Source organism: Myxine glutinosa, chromosome 7 (genome assembly GCF_964187855.1).
Source record: "Myxine glutinosa chromosome 7, kmMyxGlut1.1, whole genome shotgun sequence".
In the NCBI taxonomy this organism is placed as follows: Eukaryota; Metazoa; Chordata; class Myxini; order Myxiniformes; family Myxinidae; genus Myxine; species Myxine glutinosa.
In genome coordinates, this window is record NC_136267.1 from 127200289 (window position 1) to 127222448 (window position 22160).

At 50.3% G+C, this 22160-nt stretch overlaps 1 protein-coding gene across 4 annotated transcripts in view; it reads right to left on the reverse strand.

Annotated features, from left to right (window-relative positions):
* Positions 1–22160, reverse strand: part of LOC137412163 (protein HEG homolog 1) — a 165482-nt gene that overhangs the window by 75265 nt on the left and 68057 nt on the right. For all 4 annotated transcript variants that reach the window (XM_078782288.1, XM_078782290.1, XM_078782289.1 and 1 more), the window contains exon 6: positions 9458–9516. In XM_078782288.1, the coding sequence (XP_078638414.1) occupies positions 9458–9516 (59 nt within the window). The remainder of the gene's footprint in view (positions 1–9457; positions 9517–22160) is intronic.

The following is a 22160-nucleotide window of genomic DNA, read 5'->3' on the forward strand; positions in this document are numbered from 1 at the left end:
CGCCAATGTGACGTCATCGGCGAGAGAATATTAGCGACGGTCGGACGCCATTTTCGGAGCACACAGAGCACACGGCAGTTGGCACTGAAGAGTTGGCACAGAGCAGTTCGTACGGCAGTCGGCAGTTGGCACTGAAGAGTTGGCACACAGAGCAGTTCGTACGGCAGTTCGTTGGCAGTTGGCACAGAGCAGTGAACAGTTGGCACTTGGCTGCCAGCACTCCCGCAGAGAGTCGAGTCGAGTGGAGTTCAAAGGAGTCCTTCCTGGCCCTGGTCGAGTGGAGTTCGTTTGCTTTGTGCAGCCCTGCGTTGGACCGTTGGAGCAAGGGAGCTCGTGGTGTGGGTGTGCCGTTGAACCGACGAGGCCTGGTGGCGGTTGAGCGCGGCCGTGTTACAAGAAGACGAAAGGAGCCAGATAAGCCCGAGCTCCGCGTTTACACTTTACCTGACGAGACGTGTTATTTTCGTATTCATAATCTCCCTCGTATCGTGTTTGGTATCTGGTGTGTGTGGGATCCCAATTTAGGCTTATTAGAGTTATTAGTACTACCGGCGCGGGCTTTTTCACTGTCTTTACTTTTCATTAATAAATCCTTATATTATTTTCTGTATATATCTGAACGCAGTTTTCCTGGGTGTTTCATTTTAATAGATAAGGCTGCGGAGCTTTGCTGTGTCTGCCATTCCGCGCGTTTAACTTTGTGTTGAGTTTGAATCCGCCATTGAGTTTTCGCCTCGGGAGTTAAAGTCTCGCAAATCGGCCATCCGTAACTGTGGTGTTAATCACGGTTGCGTAACAGTATGTATGTATGTATTTATGTATGTATGTATGTCCACTCTTCACCCATTGGTTGGACAGCTGACCTGACTCCACCCACAAATGTAAACTAAAATACTTAACCTAATGTACCCAAAGGACCCAAAAGACCGTCCACACGCCCCCTCCCCCCTCAACACCCAGAGGACCTACAAGACTGCGAAGACCCAGAGGACCCAAAATACCCCGAGGACCCTAAATAACCCGTGGACCCTAAATACCCCCAAAATACCTAAAAGACCCCTGTGGTGAAATTGTATCCAAGTTGCGACCCTGGCGCCATTACCGCTTCTATCCACTACGTGGCTACTATAAGAACTTGGCTCCGAAGTGAGAAGCGCAGTCCTGAGACATTTATCATGCTTTATCCACGTGTATGCTTAGAATGGTGAGGGAACTACTTTGCATATCGCCTGCTCACGTGCTTGAATATGATACTCTTTCTTGCTCATATGTTTGTCATATATTGATCCTATGATTGTCAATTCTCTTTCAGATATTGCTGGTGTTCGATACTGATTAAACTCACCTTCTGAGACACTGTTGTAAATCTGATTATTTTACAACCCCAAAGACCTAAAACACTAAAGAGACCCAATGGACCCTGAAGACCCAACAGACCCCAACGACCTAAAAGACCCCAAAGACTGAAAATATTCAAAAGACCCTTAACAACCCAGAAGACCCAAAAGACCCAGAAGACCCTTAAAGTCCCAAGAGAACCAAAAGACCCTGAAGACCCAAAAGACATTAGGCACGTGCGATTTGCACTTCTGGAAGAAGAAGAGCTCTCCCGGTCGTTCGATTTGGACTCTTCTCTTCTCGGAAGCTCTTCTGCCTCTTCCCGTTATCCAGCAGAAGAGGCGTGGGCTCTTCGAAAACAAAATGGCCTCGCCGATTACTTTGAAAGAACTTTGTCATATATGACACTGTGGCGGCTACCGCTGGGTTTTCACAATCGCCTTGCACCTATCAAGGACGCGGAGCGATCACCATGCCGGGCTCGTTCAGGACGCCCGGGCAGGCCCGCGCTCAACTTGCCAGGCCTCGGTCGGGACGCTGGGCCACGCCCCCTCTCGCCTTTCCTGGGCAAACGCTCCGGGATAATATGTATATATATTGCTGCCCGATAAACGGGCTTTTCAGAGTGCCTGAGTGTTTGGTTTGATTAAAGCAACTCGGATGAATTCCAGCTTTTTGTCGCGTCCATTCTTCCGATCGACGTGGGAGCCCCAGCTCCTTCATTGGTGACCTACCGACATGGACACGGCAGTCGCCCTTAAACTGCCTACCTTCTGGGAGGCTCACGCGGCGGTTTGGTTCGCACAGGCGGATTCCCTGTTCGCCCTGCGAGGCATCACGGCCGACGACACCCGCTTCCACCATGTGGTAGCAGCGCTCGGTTCGGCCACCGCGGCCCTGAGCCTCCTCGAGAGCCCGCCAGCCGCTGACAAATACGGCGCGATTAAGAAGCTTCTCCTCGACGCTTTCGCCCTCCCATCGGCGGAACGCGCACGGCGCCTGCTCGACCTGCCCGAGCTCGGCGACACGCGCCCTTCCGAGCGAATGGACTACATGCTTTCACTGCTCGGCGAGCACTCTCCGGCATTCCTGTTCCGGGAGCTGTTCCTCCGTCAGCTGCCTAACCCGGTATGCCTCGCCCTGGCAAGCACGACGATCACAGATCTCCGGGCCCTTGCCAGAGAAGCCGACAAGATCTCCGCCGCAGGTCAGCGCATCGCAGCGGCGACATGGGACCCACCGCCGTCCGACGCAACACCCATGGCGCCCGAGCACCCGGCACGGTCGACGACTGAACTGCCGACGCAATTGGCGGCCGCTACACCAAGCCGACCACCTCCAGCACGACGACCGGGGCCTCCACCTGACCAAGCGTGGTGTTACTATCATGCCAGGTTCGGACAGAAGGCCCGGACATGCCGACCCCCGTGCACCTTCGGCAGGCCGGGAAACGGCCGGGCCGGCGTTCATTACCAGCCATGAGCGCCGGCCACATGGGCAACTTACTGTTCATCACGGATAAAGCGTCCGGACGGCGCTTCCTGTGCGACACCGGCGCCCAACTGAGCGTCATACCCGCCTCTGACCAGGACAGGCAGTCCGCGGTTTGCGGCCCCTCCTTGGTTGCGGCCAACGGATCGACCATCCACACCTTCGGCCCGCGCAACGTCACCCTCTGCTTCGGCGGCCAACGCTTTGCTTGGACGTTTGTAACCGCAAACGTGCCCATGGCTCTGCTAGGCGCCGACTTCCTCTGCGCACACGGACTGCTGGTGGACGTCCAACGGCGTCGTTTAATCAACGCCGAAACCTTCAGCTCCCTGGTATGCACATTGAGCAGCTCCGCGCCGACCGAGCTGGCATGCGCCGTCCCGGCGGCGAACGAGTTTGCTCGCCTGCTCACGGAGTTCCCGGCCCTCACGCGGCCGACGTTTTCGGCCGTCGCAGTACGGCATGGGATCGAGCACCACATAACAACCACGGGCCCGCCGGTCTACGCCAGGGCCCGCCGCCTCGACCCAGCCAAGCTCGCCGTGGCGAAGGCCGAATTCGACGCGTTGGAGCACCTCGGCATCGTGCGGCGCTCCGATAGCGCGTGGGCCTCGCCACTGCACATCGTGCCAAAGCCGGAGGGTGGATGGCGCCCGTGTGGCGACTACCGCCGTCTCAATGACGCTACCACCCCCGACAGGTACCCGATCCCGCATATCCAAGACTTCTCCGCCCGTCTGGCGGGACGGGTCATTTTTTCGAAAATTGATCTCATACGGGGATATCACCAGGTACCTGTCAGGGCGGCCGACGTCCCTAAAACGGCAGTCATCACGCCGTTCGGCTTATTCGAATTCTTGCGGATGCCGTTTGGTCTCAAGAACACGGCTCAGGCGTTCCAGCGCTTGATGGACGGCGTGCTGCGTGACCTGCCGTTCCTTTTCGTTTACCTGGACGACATCCTCGTCGCCAGCACGTCCCGGGCCGAGCACCTCCTCCACCTCCGAACACTGTTCGGGCGCCTCAGCGAGCACGGCCTCATCGTCAACCCGGCCAAATGCCACTTCGGCACGACGGCCGTTGATTTTTTGGGCCACCACATCACCAAGAACGGGGCCGTGCCGCTGCCAACCAAGGTCGAGGCCATCACCACGTTCCCGCGTCCCCGCACCATAAAGGCCCTGCAGGAATTCCTGGGAATGGTGAATTTTTATCACCGCTTCGTGCCCCGCGCTGCTAAACTCATGCGGCCCCTCTACGAAGCCCTCCGGGGCAAGCCGGCCAAGCACGACATCGCCTGGTCCGCAGCAATGGATGCGGCCTTCCAAAGCTCAAAGCGGGCCCTCGCCGACGCAACACTGCTCGCTCATCCGGTGCTCAACGCTCCCATCGCCCTCACCACGGATGCCTCCGACTACGCGGTGGGCGCCGTACATGAGCAATGGGTGAACGGGGTTTGGCAGCCACTCGCTTTTTTCAGCCGGCAGCTCCGGCCGAACGAGCTCAAATACAGCACGTTTGACCGGGAGCTCCTCGGTCTACACCTGGCCGTCCGCCATTTCCGCCACCTCCTGGAGGACCGACCTTTCACGGCGTTCGTCGACCACAAGCCGTTGGTTTACGCCATGGCCAAGGTCACGGAGCCGTGGTCGGCCCGCCAACAGCGCCACCTCTCCGCCGTGTCGGAGTTTACCACGGACATCCGGCACGTCACCGGCAAAAACAACGCCGTGGCCGACTGTCTTTCCCGGGCCAGCGCGAACGCGGTCCACCTGGGCGTGGACTTTGCGCTTATGGCGGCGGACCAAACCACCGACACCACGGTGCAAGCCCTCCGGGCGGCGGACACGGGCCTCCGCCTGGCCGACATCCCCTTCGCGGACACTGTCCTGCTCTGCGACGTCTCCCAAGGCCAGCCTCGCCCCATCGTGCCCGTCACGTGGCAACGCCGCATCTTCGCCTCCCTCCACGGCCTTTCCCACCCGGGCCGGAAAGCTTCCCAGAAGCTGGTGTCGGCGCGATTCGTCTGGCACGGCCTTCGTCGGGACGTCCGCGATTGGACCAGCACCTGCACGGCCTGCCAACGGGCCAAGGTCCACCGACACACCCAGGCCCCGCTGGCACCTTTCACCATGCCCGAACGACGTTTCGACCACGTCAACGTGGATCTGGTGGGCCCCCTCCCCCCGTCACGGGGGTTCACACACCTGCTCACCATGGTGGACAGGACCACCAGGTGGCCGGAGGCCGTTCCCCTCGTCTCCACCACCACCGCCGACGTGGCGCAGGCTTTCATCGCCACCTGGGTCGCCCGCTTCGGCGCACCGGCGGACATCTCGTCAGACCGCGGACCACAGTTCACCTCCGAGCTGTGGGGCGCGGTCGCCCGCAACCTGGGGGTCAAGCTCCACCGTACTACGGCCTACCACCCCCAAGCAAACGGGTTGTGCGAGCGATTCCACCGCTCCATGAAGGCCGCGCTCATGGCCGGCCTTCAAGACGGCGGTTGGGCCGACCGGCTGCCGTGGGTCCTTTTGGGCCTCCGCACGGCCCCCAAGGAGGACCTCCAGGCATCCACCGCCGAGCTGGTCTATGGCCAGGCGCTACGCGTCCCGGGCGAATTCGTGCCCGACGCTACCAGTCCCTGGTCCGCAGCTCACCAGCGCTCGGACCTCCAGGAGGCCGCCCGACGGTTTGCCCCCGTGCCAACATCCCACCACGGTGACCCCCAGTCCTACGTCCCCCCAGCACTTCGCACAGCGGAGTATGTTTTTGTGCGTCACGACGCACATCGGGGGCCACTCCGGCCGCCGTACGACGGGCCCTTCCGGGTGCTGCGACGGGACGACAAGTCGTTCGTCATCGACATCGGCGGCAGGTCGGACCGGATTGCGGTGGACCGCCTCAAGCCGGCGCACGTGGACGTCGACCACCCACCACGGGTGGCCCTTCCGCCGCGGCAAGGACGCCCCCCGTCCACGGTGCCCCCCACTCGACCGCCCACCACCACACCGGACCCCCTCCCACGACCAGCCAGGGGTCGCTTCGGCCGGGTCATCAGGACCCCCCTCAAATTGACCCTGCCGGTGCAAGTCGATTCTGGGGGGATGTGTGTAGCGGCTACCGCTGGGTTTTCACAATCGCCTTGCACCTATCAAGGACGCGGAGCGATCACCATGCCGGGCTCGTCCAGGACGCCCGGGCAGGCCCGCGCTCAACTTGCCAGGCCTCGGTCGGGACGCCCGGGCATGCCCGGGCATGCCCGGGCAGGCTCGCCCTCAACTTGCCAGGCCGTAGCCAGGACGCTGGGCCACGCCCCCTCTCGCCTTTCCTGGGCAAACGCTCCGGGATAATATGTATATATATTGCTGCCCGATAAACGGGCTTTTCAGAGTGCCTGAGTGTTTGGTTTGATTAAAGCAACTCGGATGAATTCCAGCTTTTTGTCGCGTCCATTCTTCCGATCGACGTGGGAGCCCCAGCTCCTTCAACACGTTGATGTTACAGCTGTATGGCAAGTTTGCTTAAAAGGGTTAACTCACTTAATCACGAGTTCTATTTTACTTATTTGTTGTTTTCTTGGTAATTAGTGAGTGATATGGGAGTGATATATGCGCCGTTTTCACCCATAATTTCAGTCACGGAGAAACGCTGCTGGTTATACTGACGCAGCAAAACTTGCAAGTGAAAACACAATCTGGATATTTGCATCAACTTGTGATGTAGTGTCATCTTTGTCTAATTCTTCCATCATGAGCGCGAGTAATACATGTTTGGCCGCCATCTTGCTTCTCTTCTGCCTGTTCGGAGCAAAGCAATCTTCCGGAAGACGCTTCTGTCTTCGGAAGAGACCAAATCGCATGTGCCTCCTGAAGACCCAAAGGACCCAAAATACCCTGAAGACCCAAAATACTCCAAAGACCCTGAAATACCCCAAATACCTAAAAGACCATGAAGACCCTAAAAGACCTAAAAGACTGAAAAGCCCCAATGGACCCCAAATACCCAAAATACTGTGAAGACCCAAAAGACAATGAAGACCCCAAATATCCCAAATACCTAAAAGACCATGAAGACCTAAAATACATACAAGACTGAAAAGACCCAATGGACCCCAAATACCCCGAAGACCCAAAAGACCACGAAGACCCAAAATACCCAGAAGACCCAAAAGACCACGAAGACCCAAAATACCCTGAAGTCCTAAAATACCCCAAAGACTGAAAATATTCCAAAGACCCTTGACAACCCCGAAGACCCAAAAGACCCGAAATACTCCAAAGACCCTTAAAGACCCAAAATATCCTGAAGACCCAAAATGCCCTGAAGACCCAAAAGACCCTTAAAGACCACGAAGACTCAAGAAAACCAAAAGACCCTGAAGACCCAAAAGACCCTGAAGACCCTTAAAGACCCAAAATATTTAAAAAGACACCGAAGACCCCAAAGACCCAAAATATCACAAATATCCTTGAAGTCCCAAAAGACCGAAAAGACAAAAAGGCCCCGAAAACCCTTAAAGACCCAAAATGTCGAAAATACCCAAAGACCCAAAATACCCCAAAGACCCTTAAAGACCCAAGATAACCAAAAGATCCTGAAGACACAAAATACCCCAAAGACCTTCAAAGATCCAAGAGAACCAAAAGACCCAAAATACCCTGAAGACCCTTAAAGACCCAAAAGACCCAGAGGACCCAAAAGACTCTGAAGACCCAAAATATTCCAAAGACCCTTAAAGACCCCAAAGACCCAAAATATCCCAAAGATCATTGAAGACCCAAAAGACTGAAAAGACAAAAAGACCCCGAAGACCCTTAAAGACCCAAAAGGTCGAAAAGACAAAAAATATCCCAAAGACTGAAAAGACCCAAAATACCCCAAAGATCCTTAAAGTCCCAAAAACCTCCAAAGAATGAAAAGACCCCAAAGAATGAAAGACCCCAAAAACTTAAAAGACCCCAAAGGCTGAAAAGACCCTGAAGACCCTTAAAGGGGAGCCCAAACGCAATTTCTTTGTCTGAAAAACCATTGGCAATCATCAATCATGGTCTAATTTGAAGGGAATTTTGTTTTATTTGCCAATCACAAAGTGCTGGGAAAAACCCCAGACTTTGAGCTTGCCAGTGACAGGGTTATTTTGCATTGTGAACTCACCGTTATCCTGCCTGCAACGGTACACAGAGAAAAGGCGCATTGCGAGCTCGGATTCTGATACTGATTGGGGATGATGAAGGGGAGGGGTGGATGGGGTTGTCGTCGGTGTACTGTTAGGTAGGGTGACGGTTGATGGGGGATTGTGAGGGTGTGATGGAGGGGAAAGGGGGGGGGGGGGGTTGCGGTCATGGGTATTATTAGCTAGGGTGATGGCTGATGGGGGATTGTGACGGGATGGGGGAGGGGGGTAAGGTGGTCAAGGGTATTGTTTGCTAGGGTGACAGTTGAAGGGGGATTGTGGGGGGAAGTGGAGTGGGGTGAGGGGTGTGGGGTTATTGTGGGTATTGTTAGGTAGAGTGATGCTTGATGGGGGATTGTGAGGGAATGGGGGATTGTGAGGGGATGGTGGAGGGGAGGGGAAAGAGGGGGGTGTGGGTTGGTTGTGGGTGTTGTTAGCTAGGGTGACATTTGATGGGTTTTTTTCTGGAAAATCAAGATGCCTCAAAAACCAAGGACACTTAAGTTGAACAGAAATCAGCAAGAGCAATATTATCATAGGAAATCAGCAAGAAATCCAAGTCAAAGTAGTTGTCAGCAGAAAATATCCGATGGCAGAAAAATGTGTTGCATACTTGGAACAAGATCGCCCCTAGGGCGGGTACTTTGCTCGTAATTAATAACAACACGAAACAACAAAAAACATGCAGTAGGAAAAAAAAAGAGAAACACAAAACGCATGTTCATAAGCAGATCTTGAGAAGGGCGTGGGGGGGGGGGGGGGGAAATTGATGAACCAACAGGATACATTTTGAAAACAGTTAAAATGTGACATGTCAATGTACTGTATCACTGTATCAATGACAAGTGATACAGTGAAATCATGTTTTTAACATGATGAAGACTGCGAAGACCCAGAGGAGCAGAGAGTCTCAGTGGAGTAGGCATTGGGAAATTTTAATAATTAAGGCTTAATTGTATTATCATTCTAATTGGAATCCTAAGGGAATTTGAAAATAAAATGTCAATTTAAAAGATGTACGTCTTGAAAAAAAAAATTGTACTGCAGAATGATTAATCATGCTTGGCAACAACAACACACATTAAATTGGTATATGTGGGAAAATTACATACCCAGACCAGGAATCGAACCCAGGTCCTCTGGAAAACCATAACAGTGCTCTGCCATCTGAGCTATCTGAGCGACCCTGACTGAGCCTGCAATTTTCCCACATGTATGATTGCCAGTCTCTTTCCGTCAATGCTTCCGGGGCACTCGCTGCCAACCATAGGAGCACCAATGTCCTGAACACGAGAGCGTCTTCCTCCAATGGGAGGGACAAATTACAAAACATGTCCTCTATTACAAACACCACTGGGGGCAGAGTGAAGCAGTTAGATTAATGAACAGGATTATAAATAATCATTTGAACCAAAAACAACATTTTCACTTTAAAATTCCAATGAAACATACCTGATTTGCAGAACTTCAACACCAATATAACCAGAAATGTTCCAATAAACGTTGTTAAACTGCAAAAAGAGAGAAAGGCATTCAAGTGAATCCCATGCTATAATAATTTGCATATTATACTTACATAGAAATTGATATAGCACTTTAAATACACATGTAAATACATCAAGTTAATATGACAATCAACATTTATTACTCACCAGCATTTATACTAAATGCTCAAATAAATCAAGAGTTAATAAACTGGTTTGGTTAACACAAACTTCAGCAATGCACTACAAACATACTATTATAGAAATGTAAATTTCCTCCTGGCTTGAACTTGATGGAGAAGTTGTGGCCTTGAATCTTGATTAGGAGTCTTTGACGACATGGCGGGGCACTCATCAATGGTTTGTTGCAGATCATCACTAATGGATTGTGATCTGTATGGACAGGGAAGTCGTTGCCAAACGAATAAGTATGGAGCCATGTAACCCCGAACACGAGTCCTAGGGTTTCCCTCTCGATGTTAGAATAGTTGGTTTGGGCAGTAAATTATAAGGTCTTTATTTTTTTTTGCATGCAAGATCTAGGCTCATGTAAGAGCTAACACATTAAAAACAAAAAACATAAATGGACACATAAAACATATAATAAAGGGAGTGGGAGACTATGGGGAGAGAGAGGGAAGCACACAGGCAAAACAGTAGAGAACAGAGACATCGGGAGATCTGTGGGACAGAGAGGGTTGGGGTTGTGGGAAGGGGTGGGGGGGGGGGGGGGGGAGGGGTACACGGTAAAGAACAAATTAACACTACCAGGAATTTCAGGAATGAAGTCGGAGATTGAAAGAGGTGTATTTGGAGTGTATTAACAGGGGTAGAAAAGATCAAGGTTTTGGATGAGGGGAGACAAGAGTCAGGAGTCTGCCGCTTCCGGTCTTGCCGGCGAGGTTTCCGTTTTTTCGAAGCTGTCCACGCTCTCCACACTATCGAAGTTAAGTAATTGTTTCCATTTGTATTTTCGTCAAAACTATTTATTTTATGGTGTATGTACGTATAGTGTGTCCCGAGGAAGATTCTCAGTGTTAATCTTTCATACCTGTATGAAATATTGTCGGTTAATTCGTGTCGTGTCTTTTGAGGCCTTGTACCTTGTCCGACCTTGAGGCTTTGTTTTTCTCTCAGTGGTCCATCTATTGTGTTCCAACTACTTTCGTTCTCTGTTTTTTCCCAGTCTTTTCACCCCATACGTCCTTGTTTAAAATCTCAACTCAAAAAAAAAAAAAAAAATTTTTTTTCCCTTCTCTGTTCTTATTCGTTGTTCTTATTCGTTCGTTCGTTCTTCGTGTTTCACCCACATTTCCCCAGATAGTTTTCACTGTTAAACTTTAAAATGTTTAAACTTTCCCCTAAAGTACTGTATTCTGTCATGTATTATAACACCTTTTTTTTCTTCTTCTTTAAAAGGTTGCTTTCGACTTGCTCACCAAATGTATTCATTCCAAAAAAAAATTCGATCTCTTACAGTGCCTCTTTCATACATTCCCTAAACTCTCCTGCTCTCCACCTCCCCCCCCCCCCCCTCCAGCGTCCTCAAACGTATTTTTGACTCGAAGGTCACAAGAAACTCATTTTGCAATAAATGTTCGTTTCCCATTAATCGTACACTTTCCAAATTCCAATCTCACCCCTCCCCTCCAAATCCTCCCCATCACCCATCCCTTTCAAATCTTTCCCCTTGCCCCTCCCTCCCCTCCAATCCTCCCCATCACCCATCCCTTTCAAATCTCCCCCCTTGCCCCTTCCCTCCTAAATTCCCCCCACACCCTTCCCCTCCAAGACTCCCCCTCGCCCCTCCCCTCAAAGTGTCCCCCCTCCCCTCCAAATCTCCCCCATCTCCCATCCCTTTCAAATCCCTCCCCTTGTCCCTTCCCTCCTAAACTCCCCCTGAACCCCTCCCCTCATAAACTCCCCCCTCTCCGTTCCCCTTCAAATCTCCCCACCCTCATTTCTTCTCCATTTCCCCCCTCTCACCCCTCCTCCTCAAAGCGTCCTCCCCACTTCTTCCCTTTCCAACTCTCACCTCCATCTCCCCCAACCTTCTGCCTCGCTCTTCCCCCTCCTCAAATAACACCTCACCGTGCCTCACCCAATCACCATCAAACCTTTTGTCCACCCCATCCTTCCCTTTCTCCGAGCTATTCTGAAATCTCTGACACACCCCCAACAGCTCTCCCTACCTCTTCCACATCTTACCCTACCCCTCCCCCCCTGTTCTGTATCCGATGCCCCCCCCCCCTTCCTCTTCATTAACGGTATGGACCTCAAACATCCGGGGCCTTCGTTCAAACTTAACTGATCTCTCCATACAGGTTGCTTCTGACAAACCAGACGTGATCTGCTTAACAGAAACTTTCCTCCTTCATGATGTCTCTGATTCCCTAGTATCTCTCCCGGGTTACTCCCTCCTCCGGTATGATAGACCTGAGCCTCGTCCTGGAGGTGGGGTTGCTATCTTTATCAAAAACTCTCTTTCCCACTCGCCCTGCACTGCCCTCTCTCCACCTCACCCCCAGGAATACCTCTGGCTACGGCTTCCCCTTCGCTCCCACCTTTTGTTCATATGTGTGTTGTACCGTCCACCAAACAGTGATGACTCCATCTACATCTCGCTGTCTGATAATATGGACCAACTTCTATCTACTTATCCCAACTCTCTCTTCCTGATATGTGGTGATTTCAATTGTCACCATGCCAGTTGGCTGGGTGTGGGTACCTCTATCACCAGCCATGGCTCCTCAGCAAAGGACTTCTGCGACTCACTGGGACTGACACAATCTGTCAATTTCCCGACCCGGATCTCAGTCAACGGAGCATTAGTCAGGTTGACTATGTCAATAAATTATATTTCGTTCAAAATCATGGTAGATTAGCAAACCTATACATTTTTGGAAAGGTTATAGCATAAGGAAACTAAAAATCAATGTTTACATATGGAGAGATACCTGTATGGTGGCCATTTTGGATTTTCAAAATGGCCACTGTAAAATACATATTTTGTTCTATTTCTGCCTCTAATTACCCTAAAAACTTTTTAAAATATACTAAACCTATATTTTCAGGGACAAGGAATCCAATGAAAGTATCAAATTAGTGCTATGGGGAATGGTAAGACACGAATCAAAGGTTTTGAATTGCAAAATACTGTCTTTATATTCGTGATAAGTTGCATAATCAAATACATGTTATCATTTTGTACAGGCAGTTAATAACATCAAAATGTGTCACAATAATTCATATCACCAAACATACACAGGCAGTCCGGAAAATCATATATACACATGCAGTCAGTATAACTTCACATCTACACAGGCAGTCAATGACAAAATATACACAGGCACAATAATTCATATCACCAAACATACACAGGCAGTCCGGAAAATCATATATACACATGCAGTCAGTATAACTTCACATCTACACAGGCAGTCAATGACAAAATATACACAGGCAGTCAATGGCATCAAACATACACGATTACAGAATATGCCATTTAGAGTTCGTCATCACTGTCCTGTGTGTCGTATCCGACAATATAGTCCGCATCGTTTTCACAGTCCGTTCCACACAAGCAAAGGTCGGTCAAATTGATTGGCAAATCGAATTGGTCGAATGGTCGATCGAATCGAATTCGATGAATCGAATCGAATCGATCGAATGGTCGATCGAAGCGATTGGTCGAATGGTCGAATTGGTCGAATGGAATTGGTCGATTGGTCGAATCGAATTGGTCGGAATTGGCAAATGTAAACATTGATTTTCAGATTTTCCATGTAATAACGTTTCCAAAAATGTATAGGTTTGCGAATCTACCATGATTTTGAACGAAAGAACATAGTGAACCTGACTACATCTTCTCTTCTGGACTTGGTTATGACTAACCTCTCTGAAAATGTCTGCTGCTCTTCTTCTGCTCCAATCGGCTCATCTGATCATGTGCTTGTTAAAGTGGACATCTCTCTGACCATTCTCAGGGAGCCTCCTCAGCGTCGACGAGTCTGGCATTTCACTCAGGCCAACTGGCTCGGTTTTCAAGCAGCCATCAATCATCTGGACTGGTCTCCCATCTCTACCACCTCTGACATCAACTCAACCTGGGAATTCTTCCAAAGTAAATTGCTCTCTGTCATGCACAGATTTATTCCATCTCGTCTTCAGTTGTCATACCCCTCCTCCCGTCCATGGTACACGGAATCTTGTGGTGAGGCTGTAGCCCAGAAACAACTTGCCTTCGTCTCCTGGAAAGCAAATCCAACGGAAGGAAATCTCATTTCCTTTCACAAAGCCCGAAGCAAGTGTGTGTCCACCCTCAGGAGAGCCAGGAAGCAATATCTCTCCGTTCTCAAGACCGAACTCTCTTATCTGTCTCCCTCTTCCAAATCCTGGTGGCGTCTGGTCAAATCTGTTTCTGGTGTTTGTTCCCCCTCCAGCCCCTCCCTTGCCTCAAACGGCTACACAGCTGACTCCGCATGTGAAAAAGCTGAATGCCTCAACTCTGTGGTTGCCTCTAAATCTTGGGTCCCAAACCCATCCCTCTCTGTACCCACCGTATCCAGTCGTACCCAGCTGCTCCTGAACTCTGTGGCCTTTCCTCCTGACAAGGTGGAAAAGTTTCTGTCAACCCTCGACTCTGATTCTGCAACTGGACCTGACGACATCAGCCCACGGGTCCTAAAATCATGTTCTTCCGCTCTTTCACTCCCTCTCTCTGTTCTCTTCACCCTCTCTTTTGCTCAAGGTGAACTGCCATCTGCTTGGAAATCAGCCAACATCACCGCTTTACACAAAAAAGGTGCAAAAACAGATCCTAGTAACTACAGACCAATCATCCTTCTCCCAATTTTCAGCAAAGTCATGGAATCCATCATTCCTTCGGATATGAAATCTTTCCCCTTCTCCAATGGCTTGATCTCTGATCATCAATTTGGTTTCAGACCAGGTCACTCTACTCTGGACATGCTGCTTCTGCTGTCTCAACAATGGATGGAGGTCCTCAATGCCAAACAGGAAATTAGAGCTGTCTCCCTCGATATATCACGTGCGTTCGATACGGTCTGGCACCCCGCTCTGCTCACCAAACTCTCCTCCTTTGGTATCCATGGAAATCTCCACGCATGGCTGACGGACTTCCTCTCTAGTCGTAGTCAACATGTGGCCCTGAATGGGTTTCTCTCATCTCCTCTTCCTGTTCAGGCTGGACTTCGCCAAGGCAGTGTTCTGGGCCCTTTGCTTTTTCTGGTCTTCATCAATGATCTCTCTGACTCTCTTGAAAATCCTCTCTATCTCTTTGCTGATGACTCCACTCTCTGCTGCTCCATTCCTCATCCCTCAGATCGGCAGTCTGCAGCCTCCTCACTCTCTGCAGACCTGGACAAAATCACTGACTGGGCAAACAAGTGGAACATGTCTTTCAATCCTGACAAATCTCACCCTCTTACGATGTCTCTCCGAAAAGACCGACTGGACAACCCTCCCATCCACTTTCTGAATAATCCTCTCCAAGAAGTTCTGTCACTCAAGCTTTTGGGTCTCACTATCTGCCATGATCTTTCCTGGGAAAACCACATTTCAAATCTGGCCTCCAAAGCCAGTCACCGACTGGGCATCCTCCGTCGTGCGAAGTCCTTCCTTGGCACACCTGAGCTCCTCACCACATACAAGGCTTTCATCCACAGCTCAATGGAATACTGCTGTCCCCTCTGGGCTGGTGCTCCTGCCTCACACCTAGCTCTTCTTCACGCTGTTGAAACCAAAGCGTTCAGAATCATTGGAATCTCCCGTGATGAAGCTACCTCCGAGGGCCTTTCACTTACTCACCGCAGGCAGGTTGGTGGTCTTTCTGTCTTCTACCGACTCCTCTCCGGCCTTGCTCCTCCAGCTCTCTGTGGGCTCTGTCCCCCAAATATTCCTAAAGGTCGCACAAGATCTGCCTGCAACCCTCTTATGGTTAAACTGCCAAAATCAAGACTCTCTGCTCACCTTCACTCTTTCATTCCTCTTTCCTCCCGCCTCAGGAACAAACTCCCCCACTCCCTTCAATCCCACTCCTCCCTCCAGGTCTTTAAAACAGCTGTTCACCACCATCTCTTATCTTCCCCCATCCAAAACATTGATCTGTTCTACCCCCGCTAATTTCACCCCAAATCATCTTTTTTGAAATACCAACTTCTTTCCTGGAAGTCCTTGGTGTCCTTGTGTTTATACCTCTCCCAGCCCCCCCCCCCCTTCCCACGCCGCCGCCCCCCAAGCCCTCTCCCTCCCACACATTCCCGATGTCCCTCACAAATGTTGTGTTTATGTGCTTCCCCTTCTCTCCCCATCTTGCCTACCGCTCCCCTTTTTATATACTTTGTTTGTTTGTTTGTCTGTTTGATTTGTTTGTGCGATAAATGTTAGCTCTTTCACGAGCCTCGATTATGTATACAAAAAAAAAGAAAAAAAAAAAAAAAGATGGTAGCGAATAGCTGTTTTAAATACCTGGAGGCAGGAATGCGATTGAAGAGAGTGAGGGAGTTTGTTCCAGAGGCAGGAGAAAAGAGGAATGAAAGAGTGAAGGTGAGCAGAGAGTCTTGATTTTGGCAGTTTCACCAGAAGTCGTGGGGGGCCGTGCATGGGAAATTTTTTATTTTCATTTCAAATTTATGCAAAAGTTTCGTTTTCAGTACCAATGTGAAGGTAAGGGCCTATAGAACAATTTTGGTTCGAGTGTCAAGCACTCAGATCAAAAATGGGGCTTCTGGGGACGTAGGGGTTTCCCGACCCCCCACCGGCTTATGCGATATATGGAAACTGTTATAACGTTTGATTGGATGATCCGATCTGAACATATGAGGTATGTATGGATTCAGGATCAGGAGTAGCAACTTGTATTTCAAGCATATTGCCCATATAAGCAATAATTTTGCCGGTATCGGCGCATATCCACAAAAAAAGACCAAGTGTCATAGGCCCGGTAAGGTGAAACATGTTTTGTTTTTTAATAAACTGGACAATTATACTCGGACCCAATGATATAGTGACATTTTTATTTATCTTTTAACTATGCTACAATATGGTGGTGAGTAACTGCTTAGACAATTGCTTGAATAACTCCTTGAACAATAGTTTTAATAAGAAAGTGGATAACAAATCGACCATATATATATATGTCAGTATTGGAAATTGTTCTGGTCCAGCTTCTTCTCGCATTTGCACTTGCACAGGCGTGTGCACTTCAACTTTGCCCTCATGCACTTGCACAGAGCGCAGGTACTTGTGCAAGTGCACTTCACATCCAGGTGGAATACATCCTTGGCGAGGGGCAGCGAGGTCCAAATGGGAAGCAGCTTTCCGTCCTCTTCCTTCCACCCATGATTAGTGGGGTTGTTGACAGGCATCATGGACCATTGGGCTGTTGTCCAGATGCTCGCTTGGAAGACACTCCTTTTGAGATGTTGATCCAAAGCATCACTCGTTTGGGGAATTCCCTCCACATCCAAAGTCTTCTGTGAGAACACCCTCATTCGGACGAGGTCAACGTCATTGTCCTCGTTTGACTCATTGGAGTACAGCCTACAGACAAAGTTCGTTGCCACTTCTTTCAGTCTTGGCGATGTTTGGAATGGAGTGTCGACGATAGTCTTGAAGGAGGACGTGCTGTCTGATCCAGTGAATGCGTGGAAGAGGGCCATGGCTTTGTACGTTGTCATGCCCAGATTTGTGGCGATAGTGTTCAGGGAGATCATCCTGGTTGTCTTTCCCGCTTTGAAGGAGATCCAGATTTCTGCGACCAGATTCAGAGCCTTGATGTGATGGAAATTACTCACAAGGATTACGACAACATCTGTGTCTCCAGTATGAACCATCCCAAGTGACGATGTTTTGAGGGCGCGGAGGAGATGTACTAGGACATGAGTGTCAGCATCCTCATGGTTGCATTGATCCATTGGTGGACTTGTTTCCAACATAGTGGACTTGATCACCTGCAGTGATGTTGACATCCTTGTCATCTGGGAACTGTCCTTCTGTTATCTTTTTTTGACAGGAATGAGATCAGTTCCTTCTTGTTATCAATGTTCGCCAGAAACTTCTGCCAATTTCCTGAGAATTTGGCAGTAAAAGATACGCGTTGTCGGGTGCCTGTTCCTCGTTTTTCCCTTGTGCCTCCTTTGATTATCAGTGTACGATACTGGTCCCAGACAATGTCTACTCTTGTCAATCATTTTGAGTCGTGGCGAACTCTTGGGCAGAATACCTTGTCGAAATATGAATCAAAGGTGTTTCCTTGGACAGTTGTACCAGGAAGTGAGTGTATCAGTACTCCACCGTCAATAACAATGAAGTCGTTAACATCTGGCACAACTACATCCTTGTCGACAGAAATGGCGCTACTAATACTGGCTTCCACTATGTATACCAACAAATCTGACTTGGTACAAGAGTTGAGGGACCCTTCAGATGACAATGCAGGTGGGTATGTGGAAGATTCGTGATGAAATAAATCCTCCAAATCCCCCACAAAAATTTATTTATATGAGTGCTTGACACTCAAACCAAAATTGTTATATAGGCCCTTACCTTCAAATTGGTACTGAAAACGAAACTTTTGCATCAATTTGAAATGACTGAGTGTCCGGGCACCCCACTAAAGAGGGTTGCTGGCAGTTCTTGTGCCACCTGAAGGAATATTTGGAGGACAGAGCACAGACAGAGCTGGGGGAGCTACGCCGGAGAGGAGTCGGTAGAAGACAGAAAGACCACCAACCTGCCTGCGGTGTGAGAGTGAAAGGCCCTCAGAATCAGCTTCATCACGGGAGATACCAATGATTCTGAAAACTTTGGATTCAAAAGCGTGAAGCCGAGCTAGGTGTGAGGCAGGAGTACCAACACAGAGGGGAGAGCAGTATTCCATCAAGCTGTGGATGAAAGCTTTGTATGTGGTGAGGAGCTCAGATGTGCCAAGGAAGGACTTCGCATGACTTTGGATGCCCAGTCGGTGACTGGCTTTGGAGGCCAGCTTGGAAATGTGATTTTCCCAGGAAAGATCATGGCTGATAGTGAGGCACAAGAGATTGAGTGACAGAACTTCTTCAAGAGGGTTGTTGAGAAAGTCGATGGGAGGGTTTTCCAGACAGTCTTTTCGGAGAGACATAGTGAGAGTGTGAGATTTGTCAGGATTGAAAAACATGTTCCACGTCTTTGACCAGTCTATGATTTTTTCCAGGTCTGCAGAGAGTGAGGAGGCTGCAGACTGCCAATCTGAGGGATGAGGTGTGGAGCGGCAGAGAGTGGAGTCATCAGTAAAGAGATACAGAGAATTTTCCAGAGAGTCGGAGAGATCAGTGATGAAGACCAGAATAAGCACAGAGCCAAGAACACTGCCTAGGGGAACTCCAGCCTGAACAGGAAGGGGAGATGAAAGAATTCCATTTCGGGCCACACGTTGACTGCGACCGGGGAGGAAGTCCGCCAGCCATGCATGGAGATTTCCATGTATACCATAAGCGTGGAGTTTGGTGAGCAGAGCAGGGTGTCAGCCCGTATCGAAGGCATGAGATATGTCAAGGGAGACAGCTCTGATTTTCTGTTTGGCATTGAGGACCTCCATCCATTGTTGAGACAGCAGAAGCAGCATGTCCAGATTAGAATGACCTGGACTGAATCAAAATTGATGATGAGAGATCAAGCCATTGGAGAAGAGGAAGGATTTAATATCAGAAGCAATGATGGATTCCATGAGTTTGCTTTTGATTGGGAGCAGGCTGATTTGTCCATAGTTGCAAGGATCTGTTTTTGCACATTTTTTGTGTAATGCGGTAATGTTGGCTGATTTCCAAGCTGATGGCAGATGACCTCAAGCAAAAGAGGGGGTGAAGAGAACAGAGAGAGGGTGTGATAGAGCGGCAGAGCAGGATTTTAGGACCCATGGGCTGATGCCGTCTGGTCCAGTTGCAGAATCGGAGTCGTGGTTTGACAAAAACCTCTCCACTTTGTCGGGAGAGAAGGACACAGAGTCCAGGAGCAGCTGCGTACGACTGGGTCGGGTGAGTACAGAGAGAGATGGGTTTGGGACACAATATTTTGAGGCAAACACAGATTTTAGGCATTCAGATTTTTCACGTGCGGAGTCAGCTTTGTAGCCGTTTGAGGTAAGGGAGGTGATGGAGGGGGAGCAAACACCAGAAACAGATTTGACCAGACACCACCAGGATTTGGAGGAGGGCGACAGGTATGAGAGTTCAGTCTTGAGATTTGAGATATAATGTTTCCTGGCTCTCCTGATGGTAGACACACACTTTTTCCAAGCTCTGTGAAAGGAATGGAGATTGCCTTTAGTTGGATTAGCCTTCCAAGAGGCAAAGGCAAGTTATTTCAGGGCAACTGCCTCACCATAAGATTCAGTCAGTGTACCATGGACGGGAGGAAGGTTATGACAACTGAAGACTAGATGGGATAAATCTGTGCATGGGAGAGAGCAACTTACTTTGGAAGAATTCTCAGGATGAGCTGATGTCAGAGGCAGTAGAGATGGGAGACCAGTCCAGGTGATTGATGGCTGCTTGAAGACCATGCCAGTCAACTTGAGTGAAATGCCAGACTCGTTGATGCTGAGGAGGCTCTCTGAGAACGGTCAGAGAGATGTCCACTTTAACAAGCACACAATCAGATGAACCGATTGGAGCAGAAGAAGAACAGCAGACATTGCAGGGAAGTTAGTCGTAACCAAGTCTACAAGAGAAGATGCTCCGTTGACTGAGATTGACAGATTGACAGATTATGTCAGTCCCAATGAGTCGCAGAAGTCCTTTGCTGAGGTGCCATGACTGGTAAGAGAGGTACCCACGCCCAGCCAGCTGGCATGATGACAGTTGAAGTCACCACATATGAGGAAGAGAGAGTTGGGATGAGTGGATAGACGTTGGTCCATGTTGTCAGACAGGGAGATGGAAATGGAGTCATCACTGTTTGGAGAACGGTACAGCACACATATGAACAAAAGGTGGGAGCGAAGGGGAAGCCGATGCCAGAGGTACTCTTGGGGTTGTGGTGGAGAGAGGGCAGTGCAGGGAGAGTGAGGAAGAGAGTTTTTGATGAAGATAGCAACCCCACTGTAGTGAAATCGTATTCGTACTGAACCCGGGGGTGATGCTCGCTGCTCGTTGACACCGCTAGGGGCGTGACTATAAGACCCGCTGCTGCGGATGGTGCTCCGAGACTTCTCCTGTGACACGTTACATCTGGTAGACTCGTTAACGGTACTCCAGCATAGAATATCCAGCTTGCTTGCATTGAATGTTATGAATGGTCCCATGTGATGTCACATCGTATACTTATTGTATTTCCTTCATTACAGGATGATGTTATGATCTAAATGGAATTAAACCACCAGTTGGACTAAAGTTGTGTGGACCTGATTGGTTTTCCACAACACTTAATTCCATTTATATCTACCGACATGGCTGGCAACAAGACGCTGGCGGTTGCCGTATTCTGCGCCGACCCACAAGCCCCGGATGGTGGCTTGCAACTGAAGCACTGGCTCAGAACATTGGAGAATCATTTCGACGAGCCTGAGACCGCGCCGACGGCTGCCGCGAAGCTAGCAACACTTCATTCAAAAATCGACTACAAGGTGTACAACTCCATCGCTCAATTCGCGACGTATGACCTCTCGATCGCGGAGCTCAAACGGCTGTACATAAAGGAAAAAAGCCCGGTGTATGCACGATATTTGCTGCAAACGCGACGTCAGCAACCCAACGAGGCGATGGACCACTACGCCCAGGAGCTCCGGCAGCTCTTGCTGGACAGCACCAGGGAGCCATGGACTCCCGCGCAGTCTCAGGATGATCTTCTTTTAGATGCCTTCATTGCAGGGGTCTCCTCCCAGGAACTAAGGCTCAAGCTCTTAGAGAAGACCGACCTGACCTTCGCTACGGCACTCGAGCAAGGGAAAGTATACACCGAAGCGCAGATGCAATCGAACACCTATGATCGCACGCGCCTCTTGGCGGGCACTACACTACACGCCCGGCCGGAGAGTGCTACCGCCGAGGACGCGGACCTGCTCGTGGAACTCCGGGATGCTCCGGAGGAAGACCCAGGCCTGTCGGCTGCCGTTACGACCAGACCCAAGGCCTTACGCGGGGCCGCATGCTATTTCTGTGGGGGGCCACGCCATGCCCGGCCCGTGTGTCCGGCACGAGACGCTATATGCCATTTGTGCTCGCAAAAGGGACATTACGCGAAAGTGTGCAGGAAAACGGCACGCGGATCGCGGCTCATTGAATCGCGCGGTCGCGGTCGCGCAGGCGCGGCGACCTTGAATGGGCTCATTGCGGAGCCTGCGAGCCGAGCCCGAAACCCGGCGCCTTACCCGACTTCGAAGGGGAGGGCCCCTCTCTGCGGGCCCCTGGGCGCTCAGACGTCCTTGGCGGGCGTCACCGGACAGCCACCACAGTCTCATCCTCAATCGGGCACGAAGTACGTGTCCTTGACCAAACTCCGGGCCACGCAAGGGGCTTTGAAGCCTCGCCAAGCCCCAGCGGAACGTTCTCCTCGTGTCGTCCACGAGCTAACGGTGGCCCTCACCCCGGAAAAGGCGATTTCGAATACTACGGAGGCCTTTTTCTGCCAAAAGTGTCAAAAGGCGTTTTCAAATACTACGGAGGCCTTTTCCC